Raw genomic sequence first — 13,307 nt, 5'->3', positions numbered from 1 at the left:
GTTTAGCCCATGGAGTTCACACTGGACAAGCAGGGAGGGGCTTCTTCTTCTTTTTCTACTGTTCACTAGCGCATGTCCAACAGTTGGAAGAGTTTTGGTGCAAAATGTCAAAGCGGTGAAAATCTGTCGACTCTCGCTCCAGGCTTTTTGTTTCTCAGCTCTATACTGACACATGAATGACTTGGTGTCAGAATTACAGACAGATACAAACAGCAATTATGAAATGGTTGACACCTCTGTGAAGGAAAGGGGACGTCCTCCAGACATCAGTACAGAGGCTGAGTCCCTGATTGGTCAAAGTTCAAGCTGGGTTAACTTGCAATGGCTGCATGTTTTGTACGTAGAGCCTGAAAAACAGTCGTAGAAACTTAAGTAGCCACACGTGAACATGAGTGTTGAACACGGAAGCCAAAAATGCACAATTACCCGTATTTATGTAGACTTTTCACTGGAAGTGGAGACTTGAAAGCGTGGCTGAGGGCGGTGTGAACGTAGCTCATGGCGTTGCACTTTATTGGTTAATGCTATAAATGGTCTTTTTTTGTCTACGCTTGAGTGAGTAAGAAACTGAATATTGATTCATTGTATGTCAAGCACATGTGAAGAATCGACGATCAAGTTGACCTTGACCTGACTTTTTTTATCTTTTGTTCTTTTCTTTTTCACCCATCTCTTTATTTCCTTCCCTTACCTCCTGGTTTTTCCTTTACTTCCCATTGTTTCAACTCTTTGTTTTTTACTTCTCTATTTTCTTTTAATCTTTTCCTGAACTTTTTATCGCCCTTTTTGGAATTAGCTCATTGTTTTATATCTTTGATCTCTTTATTTTTCTATACAGTCTCTCCTTTGAAACTTTTGGGTCCATTTGTTTTACCCATTCATTCTTTTCCTCATGTCTCTTTTCTAAATTCTTGGTACATCATCCTTTTTTGTGCCCTTTGTTTCCTTTCTTCTGTTCTTCTCATGTGGTCTTCAGTTTTTCCCTCCTGGGCGATGTCATGACGACTCGCCCTCCAACTCACTTTGCTCTGTTCACTGCAGAAGATGACTCACATTTCATCCTTTGATTATATCGGTGAAGATCTTAGTCTGACACCTTTATCCATTCCTTCATCAATGGAGCCGCTCCCTTTTATCTTGCTACCTCTTGTGGAAAGAAAAATCAATATAAGAAAAATGTATGAAATTAGTTGTTTTGAAGACTTTTTCAGCCTCTCCTCGAAGAGCAAAGCATAGTGGGGGGGAGGGGGTGTCCACGGTAGATTCTGTGAACATAGACAGCTACAGATTCCTTTGAAAAAACTCTCAGTATCCTGCCTGCTTTTATTTACCTCTGTGTGTAAAAGTATTTACAATCTCATATGACCGCAGTGTGACCTGCTGCTGTCAGGCGTGTCTTCTGTACAGCATGACAATCAGTGGATTCCTCACAGGTGAATTAAAATCAACTCTTGTTTTCTGAAAAGGCGTCGCATTTAGTGTAGTTCTTTTCTTTTCGGCCGTGGTGCAGCGGTAGGGCGGTCGACCCATGATCGTAAGATTGCAGGCTCGATTCCCGCCTTGCACGCCCATGAGTTGAAGTGTCCCTGGGCAAGACACTGAACCCCACCTTGCCTCTGGTGGTAGGCGGGCGCCTATGTTTGGCAGCGGAGCCGCCACCAGTGTCTGAATGTGTGAGTGAATGTGTGTGTGACTGGGTGAATGGGTCTGTGACTGTAAAGCGCTTTGTCCTTGTAGGAAGAAAGGCGCTATATAAGTATACGCCATTTACCATTTCTCAGTCTGGTGAGATTAAGAGTTGTGATCGTTCAGATTTCTGGTGAAATTAAAGGAGCAAACTCTGGCAGCTGCTTCTACGCCACATGCTGATGTCCAGGTATTGAAGCCACAGATGCAGCCCAGGTTGACGTTTGTTTGACCGGATGGATGTTTGTATGACCGGTTGTACCTTTGTGTGACCGGGTATACGTTTGTGTGACCAGGTGGACGTTTGTGTGAATAACAGGTGAAAATTGAAACTTATTCGCTGGTAAATGGAGAAAGCATGACTTTAATGATACCTGTTTGTACCTTTTAGCAAATCGGGCTTTACTAATCAGTTAAAGGATTCTGACCCAGAAAAACATAAAATCTATTCTATGAGTAACAGCGCCATCTTCAGGCTGACCTAAAAATCCCTGGTACATTGAGGCTGCAGCTTCATTATCAATGAATGTTTTAATCAGGAGGTGTCGTTTAAAAAAAAGTGTGACTCGACTAAAACATTTTTTCAGAAAAAGATGATCTTTGTGGTTTTTATCAATTTTTTCTTGATCTTCCTACTTTTCCTCAGTTTGTACCCTCCTGTATTTCTACAAACTGTTCTTGGCTGTTGCATGGCAGTGCTATTCTACAGGCTCTTTATATCTACAAGGTCCTACAGATTTAAAAGCCTGGATCTATAAAATTAAGTGTTTGTTTGATTGAGATTGATTCTGAATTGTTGCAGCTGGCTTAATGTCACATTGATTCAAGCCAGAATCAATGTCACATTGTTCAAAATGGCAAAAAAAGAAAAAACAGCAAGAAACTAATTTGGGTTCAATAAATGATGCTGGTTTCCATGACAATGTGCTGATGACAGCATCATTATTAAAATGTGCATGTGAAGCACCGGTGCTCTTAGCCCAGTAGGGGGCATCAAAAAGCTGCAGTAATTTGGGGAAAACTAGAATGCAGGGTATTCTCAGTATGTGGGTGAAGTGTGCAGTAAATTTGCACAGTCGAGTACTTTCAGGTGTTTCACACCAGCTGAAATGGTGAAGATGATTGACGACGTACGAGACAGTTTGTCAGACATGGAAGCTATGCCTCAAACATCAAAAAGAATGAGAAAAACTGCTCACATAAGCTGCTGCGAATGCTGATCTGCAAACATGCACCTGATTTGTTTTTTTTTGGTTTCAGTAAAAAAAATCTGTCCGAAAAAGCAGCCGACTTGTGTGGAACCTGAACTTTTCCATTCATCGACACGTCCAGGCTGACTCCAACATTCCTCACATTTTTAACTTTGGAGACGCCAGAGGTTCCTCAGATAAGGTGTCAGCCTGAGCAGAGATCGTGATTGAGGTCAACAGTAAACACGTCAAACCAAAGTTTCAATTTCACACAAATATCAGCTAAATCCCAAAATTGGCTCTTATTTATTTAGTAAAGCAACCTTCACGTCCTTAAGATGATTATTAACACCTGGTTGACATTAGTTCCACTGCAAGAACGGCATATAGACCATGACATCATGAAGATGCACACGCTGCGCATTTACATCCAGACGTGCACACGCGTGCCCTGGAGGCATCATTAGAGAGCACACGGAGAATACATGAATCATTCAGAGTCGTGCGTGTGTATGGGGGGGGGGGGTTACTGGGAGGACTGGATGCTAATTGGCTCCCAGAGAGCCGAGAGATGGCGGCGGAAACAAAATCACAGAGAGATTTCTGCTAACGGCTTCACAATGAGTCATGATTATCTCTGTTTTTCCTGTTTGTGCTGCTTGTTGAAAAGCAGGTGGTTAGACAAAAACCCAAAAACAAATGGTAAAGGTGAGAGGTTTGAGTTGTGACGTTGGATCTGTAGTTGACTTTCATTTAGAACCAGCAAAATTGTGCATAAAAAAGACTAAAGTTTGGTCAAGGGACGGTTAAAATGACCTGGTTCATTAAATACAAAATTAAGAATCTTTAGCTGCGTTTTTGTAGACGTCACTTTCCACTCTTCTTAAAGGTCAGACTTGTACGTATGCACCTGCTGGGTGGAGCAGCTGCCTCAAGGCCCGCCTCCTGCTGCACACTTCCTGCTCTCCGGCCAATTAGCAGCCCGATCCAGACTCGGCCGAGCATCTGCGGCGAGTCTTTTGTAACAGAGATTAAAATGTGTGTGTGTGTGTGCTCCTGTGGGGTTTCAGAGATCAGCTGCCTCCTCTCAGCTGCACACACTCCTTAATGTGTGTGTGTGTGTGTGTTAGTCTTTTGCTGAATGTGTAACGGCTGTGTACAGATTCAGATTCCACTGTGTCATTGTCATCACTCGCAGTTGCAGAGTTTTAGTGAATATTTGTCCTTTTTAATTGCATTCATGAGGATGTTTCGTCCTCTAAAATTCAAACTGCCGTTGCTTTTTTCATCCGTGTGACCTCCGGGGATGGTCTCCATGACAACAAGTCAGCATCCTTGTGATTGCATTTCCAGAACTTTCCTTTCGTTGGCGTTTCTTTCTGATCGAGTTTCCAATCATGTTCCCCCACGCTCTTCCACCTGCTCCCGTTTCTGCCCCTCAAAGGTAAGGGAGCCAGCTGCCGACGATTCGCTTTTCTCTGCCCGCCTCCTCCACATCCTACTCCTGCAGCCAGCAGGGGGCCTCCCTCCTCTCTGCCGACTGACCCATTTTTTTCGCCTCTCGAGGGGGAACGAGGCAGAGCGTGGGAGGATGAATAGGAGGGAGTTGCACCTCCCGACGCTCCGCTGCTCTTTGATGCGGAGCGGAGCTCCTGCAGAGGGGAGATGAGTGTGAACACGGGTGTCACCGAAGCCTTTTGAACCTGCCAGGTTTCAGCGCCGTTTGTGTCACTTTGTCGCTGTGCAGACTCTCATTTTTAAATGCTAGCACCTCTGTGAATATTTTTTTTGGCAATTTTAGGATTTTACACATGGCGTTCATAATATTATTAAACTCCTAGCTTAAAAAGATGGAGCTCCTCCTAAAAGGTCTCATGATGGGGGGAGAAATTGCAAAGTTGAATGAAAAGTCATCAAAACTGCATTGAAGTATCTGCGATAAAACAATTTCAAAATAGTTAAACAGTTTGAACAAGTCTGTTTATTTCAACAATTTTAAATCTTTAGCCTTTTCAGTCAACTGATTGTCTCTTGTTCTATTGGTAAAGCTTTGCCAGTGGTCTTTTAATTATGATTATGCTCTTTTTAGGCCCAATAAAAAAATGTCATTTTCTAGGACATAGTTTCTGCAGAGCAGCAGTAGTTCATTAGGATTTCACCTCTAAATTCACCCCTTCTTGATACTAAAATATTGGAGCTATCCAGCCTTACAATTTAGAGTCAGATGGCAGCTCAGACGAGGAAAACAAAGACGTACCTGGATCTATTTGTCTGCATCAGAATGGAGTGGAACCATTTTCATAAGAGCGGGTCTTTTAAAAAAGAACAAAAATCACATTTGTCATCATTCATGATGTTCTGAGGGGGTTGCTCCTTTCTTCTCTCGTCTGTTTCTGTGGGAACAACCATGATCAGCTCTCAAAGGTGCCCCACAGATGACAAAAATAGTTTTGTTTATAGGACTTTTCTTCCTGAACTTTGGGGAAGGAGATTTTGTGTTTAGGCCATCACTTCCTGTTTTAGTTTGAAGTGAACTTTAATGTTCTCCCTAAGTAAATTCTGGGTGAGAAATCTTTTTGTGTGTGTGTTTCAAGGTAATGAGCAGCACCACCTCAAGAGGTTAAACAAAGGTTCAGTCCTTCATCAGTCATGCTGACCTCTGCAGCCATGCTGCTCCTCTCTCCACCTATGAGCCACTGTTTATGAGGAGGAGAGTGGAGGAAACCCCGCCCCCTATGGGGAGCCGCATATAAATCCAGACCTGGATCTTCTAGGGGAGTGGGGCTTGTTAGTCATCTAAAACTTTGCAACATTTTCTTCCCTTATTGTCATGCAGGTGTCCGAGGTTCTCCTCATCCTTAGCGTGCTAATACATAAAGTACCATATGTTCCAAACTAGAAGGTGCACTTGAAGGGATTTAGAGAGGTACATGGCACTCAATGTCAAAATGTAGGTCTGTTTTTATTTTTTTAAAACAACTTACAAACAAGGTTTGATGTTACAGTGATCCCTTGCTATAACACGGTTTACTTTTCAGGGTTTCGCTACTTCACGGATTTGCATCTTGCATTGTGTTCTGCATTCTGATTGGCTAAAAAGTCACTCCGCTTCTTCTCTACCTGTGCGTCAATAACGTTGCAGTTTAATATGTACACGTACGTATAACAGCTTGCCAAATTTACAACACGTACGTGCAAACTCTCTTGCAATTTCAAGTTTCTCTAAAACCCATAGAAAAAAGAGTGACAACAACTGCCTATCACTATGTTCTTCTCCCGAACAAACACAGCTGCACCGCGGGCTTCAAAAGAAGAAAACGCTGCAGAGCGGAGTCAGGATGCAGCGGCTCAGTCTGAAGAGCAGTGAAATACACCTGAGTCACTATTTGTCCGACTGTACTTTGTATGTTTTTCATAATAATTTTAAATGTTCTCCCATTTAATCCAATTATTCTGGACGCGGTGGGCGGGGCTAATCCCCGCAATTTGAAGCCTTCTGTTCATATCGATGATTCAAATTATTATTTGACAGTACAGTACAGAAGTTATTTGTTGAAAAAAAAACTTTCTAAAGTACTTTTATTTGTGAAACAAATGCTTGAGCCTGTAAAATGGTTTGTTCTTTCTTTTCATTGTATAATAGAGTATTTAATTGTATAATAATTGTAAAAAAAAATTAAGGTTTCTACTTCAGGGATTTTGCCTATCACGGGTTCTTTTTGGAACGTAACCCCCGTGAAAAACAAGGGTTTACTGTATAGAGAATGCAACAACGTGGTTAACTTGTAGCGGTGTAGGATTTTTTATAACATATTACTAACAAGGTTCGGAGTTAGACAGTCAGTTGAGAGTTACATATGCTAATGTGGATAACGTAAAGCGGTGTCGGACTGTGTCGGACTCCTGACAAAGTTGGGAGTTAGCTTAGTTTTAGTGTTATCTGTTTGCTTACGTGTTACAAGTAAGGTTGGGAGTTACAGATATTGCTGTACGCTAACACAACTAACGTGTATCTGTGTACAACTTTTTTGTGTTACTAACCAATTTGGGAGTTAACGTGGTTACATTAATGTTTGTTTTAGTGCTATCAGTTTGTTTGTTTACGTGTTGCAAATGAGGTTGGGAGTTACAGGTATCGGGTTTGTCCAAATTTGAGGGTCGCGGCCTTCCCAGGGCAAGGTTGACGGGTTCTTTCGTGGAGCGGGTAAGACAGATGTTAACGGCTGTGAATTTGGACGAGTGTAGCCTTTAGATAATTCCAGCCGTTACATAGGCGAATGTCCAGTTCCCTGGCAACCGTGAGTCCAAAACAGAGACGAGTAGTGAAGCAGGCCTCAACTACGGGTCCCGCTTCACAGTCCGCCATTGTTGTTAGAAAATCTCCTGGGTTCGACTGTAATGCATCTTGGGATACTGCCAGCATAGAAGGATACACCAGATCAATCCTTAAAATTGGGAATAAGAAGGCCGTATTTGTTGGGCACATTTGCAGAAGTCGTTGAATTTTAACAGCACTTGTCGTGGCGCTGTGATGTAAGCAGCCTTTAAATGCAGCCCAGGTTGAACGCAGCCCTCCAATTTGGACACAGCCATTGTAAATACCCTATCGCGGCTAACACTTCTGACGCGGCTAACATGTAGCGTGTCAAAAACAAGTTCTACAATTACTGTGAATGTCTTGCTTAACGGGCCTCATGGTTTAGTTCTACGTCATTTCATAAATAGACCATTCATTGACGGTGCGCCCTATAGCACAGAAAATCTGGTAGAGAAAATCACAATAAAACCTCCAACCCCACCGTCGTAAACCGAGGACTCCACTCCGTGTTTTCCCGCCACCCCTGCTGTGTGTATGTGTGCGCGCTGGCAGGGCTCAGAGCACAGCGGAGCAGGCAGCGGAGGACGAGGACTCACACCCGCCGAGCTCTGTGCACGTGTCAGCGGGCTGAGGGCAGCGCGGGTCCGCGTGCCTCGCTCCAAATCGGCGTCACCCTCGGAGAAGGAAAAAGCCCGGCGGTCGGCTGGGAGGGTAGGGCGCGCACGCGCACCATGAGAGTCGCCGGCGCGAGCCGGGACGCGCTTGGTGGTGTAGGAGGATCGTGAGCCGCGGGGCTGCTGTGTGAGGAGAGCTCGAGCCGCGGAGCTCCACAGGGAGGAGTCAGAATGCTGCTGTGTTTGTTCATCTGGAGGACAGAAAGCTAAGGGACGCACCCGCGCGGGGCTTTAAGGCAAATCCTCTCAGTAGGACGTTTTTAACAGGGTGGGGGGAGGTGGAGGTGGAGCCATTCACCTGGAATGTACCTGCTGGACAGCATGGAGAGGGGTACTCCTCAGAGGAGGACTGTCTATCGGATCTCTCTGACTTTGGTGAAGAAGGAGAGCATGGATGAAGCTGGTGGTGAGGAAGCAGGTGACTCCACACGTGGGGGTTTCAGGACGGAGGGCTCCACGGAGATCCAAAGAACCGGGCAGCTGGGGGAGCTGAGGGAGGTGGAGGACGAGACAGAGGAGTTCAGTTCGTCCCGTGGATTTCTGAGGAGCTTTAGGACGTTCAGCACCGGACAGCTGGAGCTGGGGAAGCTGAAGAGCTGCAGGAAGCTGCTGAAGGCCAGGAGCCCGCTGACGGAGCAGAAGAAAGAGATGCCTGGAGGCAGTCCTGGTCCCGGTCCAGATGGCACCAAGCAGGACAGTGAAGGGTCAGGCCCGGCTCAAGCTGCTGTGGTTCAGAACGGCAGCATGTCTAAGAGGAAGAGGCTGCTGAAGGCGAAGAGCATGGAGGACAAGAGGTACGAGCCTCCTGTGAACGGAGATGGGCCAGCGCCTCAGAGTAAACCGGTCTGTCCTGGGACCCCCCCTCTGAAGCCGGCCCCTCTCCACCGCAGCTTCAGCTTCAGGCACTGGAGCGGCAGCGAGCTGCTGCGGGCGCTCACCAGGGACAAGCAGCACAGCAGTTCCGGCTGCATTGGGCCGACAGCCCAGCGCCCCAACGACGGGGTCACCGAGGGCCCCCGCCTGCCGGACCCCAGCAGGGAAAAGAGCCGGACCCTGGAGGTGGGCGCCGTCCTCAACCGGACTGAATCCCTGACGGAGCTGAGCCGGTCCGAGAGGGCCCGGGATGCAAAGAACCGCACGCTGGACAACAGTGACCTGGTGCAGCTGACGGACGTCGTCGACGGCAGGGGCCGGCTCCTGAGAGGGGGCGGGGGCCGCTCCAGCGAGAGGCGGCTGGCTCGCTTCTTCAGCGGGTTCTTCAGGAGGGAGGGGGCGGCGTCACCAGCCGGGAGCCCGGGCACGGGCGGGTCCCTGAGGCGCAGCAGGAGGACGCCGCTGGCCCAGTCCAGCTCTGAGAGCATGAACGGCAGCGACGGTAAACGCACACGCATGCAGGCAGGACCCAGGGCTGAGGGCCCGGTTCTGCAAGTTCTGCAGGCCTTTTGGTCTGACTCTAGAGGAAGTGATCCAGTTCTCAGGTTTTCCATAGTACAGATTAAAAAAACATAAACGTGTTTTCTCCGCTCTTTTACAATCTGCTCACACTTCCTCTTTCCACTCTGAGTGGAAAACAGAGGAAGTAAGAGCTTATGAGGACTTTTGAGTTTTCTCCTCGATCCGGAAGTTTCTAATGCTCCACAGAGGAGTCCACTTCCAGAGGCCAGACCTCCACATTCCACAGATTCCCGGGAATCTTTTAGAGTGCTTTCCTGCAGGTAGTCTTTATCTGTGAAGGTCGCCTAACCTGCAGATCCCCTGCAGGCGTGGGTGGGTGGGTGGGTGGCGGGGTGTGTGTCAGCGAGGGTGGAGTCTCAGAGTGACCTACATCCACAGCCATGCAGAAGTAACATGCACCGCATCCTAAGATCGCGCCCGTCACTTATACCGGGTCGAGTTTTTTTTCCTCCCAGAATTCCCGACTCTCTGAGGAGTTGTTAAGTGTCAGGAAGCTTCCGCGGAAAAGCGATGAAGAGCAGCTTCCGAAAGCTTTGATCTCCCCGTTTTCCTGCACGCACCCGTGCGCGCCCACATGCACGGCAACGTGGAGAAAGGCTTTTTTAGCAGAAACGCTGCAGGCTCAGATGAAGGGATGAAAAGGGGGATGATGGGGGGGGTGGCCCTCCTCCCGCATCTTTCCTCTCCTCTTTTCCTCCCCTCTAATTAAACTTTTCCTCACTCCTCTCCTCTTTCCTTTGCCTCACGTCTCCCCTTCGCTCCCACTTTCTTTTTTTACCCCGCAGTCGCTTTGTAGTTTATTTTTTCTATTTATTTTGTGTGAAAATCGATTTCTAATTCTAAAAACGCAAAATTGGTTTCTTTTTCAGCTTGACAGGGCTTCAGAACTTGGCTGATCTCAGTTCTTCGCAGTTCTTTGGGACCTCCTGGTTCCCCGTCAGGTGTTTCTCTGTGTGACTCAGATTTGTTGGGCGTGTTTGAATGACCCGAGTTGACTCCGCCTCCCTCTGAGCTGATTATGGCTCTGTCCTGTCACTTTGGTGCCAAAGGTCAGTGCGAGTCTGAAGGTTCTTCGTCTTCCTCCTCCTCCTACAGGTCAAACAACAAAGAGCTGTGAAGAGAGAGGAGGATGAGGAGCTGGAACAGCTGCCTTCCTCTTGGCTTTTCACGGTGCTAACCATCTGTATGAATGCGGGACGGCTGAAGGAAACCATGAGGGCTTTCAGGCACCTCAGAGGTCACCTAAGTGGATTTGGGGTTTTAGTCAGATTAGTAAACAAGTCAGCAGCACAGAACTAGAATGTTGTCAGGCAGATGTTCTGCAGTCCTCCTCTTTACATGAGTGGTAATCTCTGCATCTGTTTTTCTTTCTTTGATCACACGGTAAGGAATAACTTCCTACATTGACACTTTATCACAGTTTGTGTGTGTTGTGAAAACACACACAAACTGCTGCGTTTTGCTTCACGTCGACGAGAACGGAATTAGAAAAAGGTTCAATCTGAGTCTTAAGGTTTTACAGTCAGACGTTTTAAATAGGAGTAGACGGTTTCAGAGTGAGTCAGTTGTGTCATGTCCTGACTCTTCCCGGCGCTGATCCTTAATCCTGCTCCTCACCTGTACCTGCTCCACATGTTAGACGGGTTTTAGTGCTTCCACTCAGCCCAGCAGAAGATGACAAGGCAGAACTTTCTTTTCGGAAGAAAAAAAAACGGAAATCCAGGTTTGGGAAGTTACACCGTTCTCCCACTTTGCAATTATAATTAGTATTTGTTCTCCCCATTTTAGCGAAGTTCATTAGTCCAGATCAGGGTCGAGCACAGACGTTTTTGGTTTGTTTTTGTTTGAATTCACTATTCCCTTTTTACAAGTTGTGATAAATGCCACTTTTCTACCTTTTTTGAAAGCCCAAAGCGCTGAAAGCGACGTTCACGCGCGTTCAAGCCGCCACTTCCAATGGAAAGTCTATGTAGATGTGCGTAGATGTGTGCGTTTTTGGCTGTTGCGTTTACATGTCGCTACGCACATTTCTAAGACGTACCAAACAACTCAGATTTGGTAGTAACGAATGAAATGGTGCCATTCGTTTGAAAATTGATCATGAAGAAGAAATGTATAATTGCCTTTTGTGCCAGGCCGGATTTATAGGACACCAAGTCTTTCATATATCATAATGTGAAAGTAAAATCCTGGAGCCAGAATCATGCCACTGGATGTGGCGTTCATGCGCTCATATCGGGTAGTGACAGTCCTTTAGGAACACGATATGCTGAACGCACATGTTCTCTCACTGGTGGCGGTTCCACGGTATTGTACTGGCGCCAACGTCAACCACCAGGAATCAATGTGAGGTTCAGCGTCTTGCCCAAGGACTCTTCCACACATGGGCTGGCAAAGCGGAATACAAATTTGTGACCCTTTGATCAGAGGTCGACCGCTTTCCCTCTGCACCACAGCCTGAAGCATGTGGTCGATGTTCGCTTTACCCATTGGCCAGAAATCACAAAGGTGAGGCCTCCCAACTTCACGAGAACAATCGGGGAAGGACACTCGTTGGGAGAAAAGAATATCCAAGGAGCAAATTTGATAAAACCCTTTTTTGAATTTCAAGACGTAACCGTTTTTTTTCCAGAGCTCTAAAAATCATGTTGACGTTTGAACTGGGACTAAATCACGGCCAGTTTATGTTTACACTGTAGGTGAACCGTACCAGAGTCTATTTCCTTGAAGTCCGGACCAAAGTACATCAGTGCATTGGCTCCCACAAATATTGTCTATACAACTGTGGAGGATGACCGTTGTCCTTTTTGAACTGAATCAAACAAGGCAGGTGGGATTACATTCACACAAGGTAGAGCCTCCACTTGAGGAGTTTAGGCATTTTGTCCCTTTTTTTTTTTGTATCTTTGCGGTTCACTTGAACTTGGAGGACTTTTCCATCCTTCCTGAGTAAGCTCCAGGTACATGAGGGTTCTACCCTCAAAAGCTGCAGCTGTAAAGTCAGCTTTCCTGATTTGGCGGTTTGATGAGACCTTGTTGTCTGAGCTGGCTCAGTTTGGGAACATTCACACAGCTAGTTAGAAGTTCTGGGTTGTTGTGACAGTCGAGCTTTGTTCAAGATGCAGATGGAGGTGTTGGAGGGGTTTTTTCTCAGGTGGGAATCATCGGTTTTCAGTCAGTCAGTTGGGATGTCTCTCTGGGTTGGGGGCGTTCCCGCCTGCAGGCCCGTCGGCTCCTCACTCTCGATGTGTAAGAGCATGTCTGGATATAGCTGTGAGTAACGGCTGCGTGGCGTGACGCAGCCGGTCCTCTGTCTGCTCTGTTCCAGCTTGTTCTCAGCTCCGCCCATCTCCCCGGCGGGCCGGTTCTGCCTCACGGAACCGGCTCATTTAAGAAAAGCTGCAGGTTCTGTTATTTCTGTCAGCTTGGAGGTTTGGCCAGGTTCCTTTGTGTCGTGATCTTTGCTGGCCCCCCTCAGCTCGGACAGGCCCCACCCTCAGACGTGTTCCAGCTCATACGTGTGCTCGCACACACGCATGGATCGCTCAGAGTCGGTTACATGCTACAACTAATTCCGCTCAACACGACTCCTGAACTCGCACAGGGATTACATGGACGTCAGTGTGTGTGTGGGTGTGTGTGTGTGTCTGCAGCAGTCAGTAGCTGGTTGTGTTTGATTTGGGATGAGGATGAAAGCAGCCGGCATGCTGCCAACCAGCCAGCGTGTGTTTGTGCATGCATACATGCATGTGTGTGTGTGTGTGTGCAGTGGGGGATGGTTGTGTTTGACCGGTTTACCGGCTGATATTTGGGTCAGTCAGTCATGGAAGTGTTGATGGTTCCTGCTCTCTGACCTGGAGTTCTCTGGTGTTCATGGGTCTGTTCTGGTTTTGTCCGATAACTAAAATCCTCACCATAAAAGGAACGGAACCTCATCATACCGTTTGTCAGTTGTTTTTTGGTGACATTTTTAGTGATATATGA

General features: G+C 46.8%; 1 protein-coding gene across 4 annotated transcripts in view; it reads left to right on the top strand.

The window, feature by feature from the left end:
- Positions 1-13,307, top strand: part of agap1 (ArfGAP with GTPase domain, ankyrin repeat and PH domain 1) — a 131,288-nt gene that overhangs the window by 21,280 nt on the left and 96,701 nt on the right. For 2 of the 4 annotated variants that reach the window (XM_011482937.4, XM_011482933.4), the window contains exon 1: positions 7,750-9,243. The exons of the other annotated variants lie outside the window; for them this stretch is intronic. In XM_011482937.4, coding sequence (XP_011481239.1) covers positions 8,172-9,243 — 1,072 coding nt within the window. In that variant the 5' untranslated portion in view covers positions 7,750-8,171. Of the gene's footprint in view, positions 1-7,749; positions 9,244-13,307 lie in introns of those variants that run through there. 4 annotated transcript variants of the gene reach the window in all.

The sequence above is a fragment of the Oryzias latipes genome, chromosome 2, assembly GCF_053564925.1.
Source record: "Oryzias latipes strain Hd-rR chromosome 2, Olatipes_Hd-rR_3.1".
NCBI lineage: Eukaryota > Metazoa > Chordata > Actinopteri > Beloniformes > Adrianichthyidae > Oryzias > Oryzias latipes.
The sequence above is the reverse complement of the archived record's forward strand: the minus strand, read 5'-3'. Positions and strand labels throughout refer to the sequence as shown.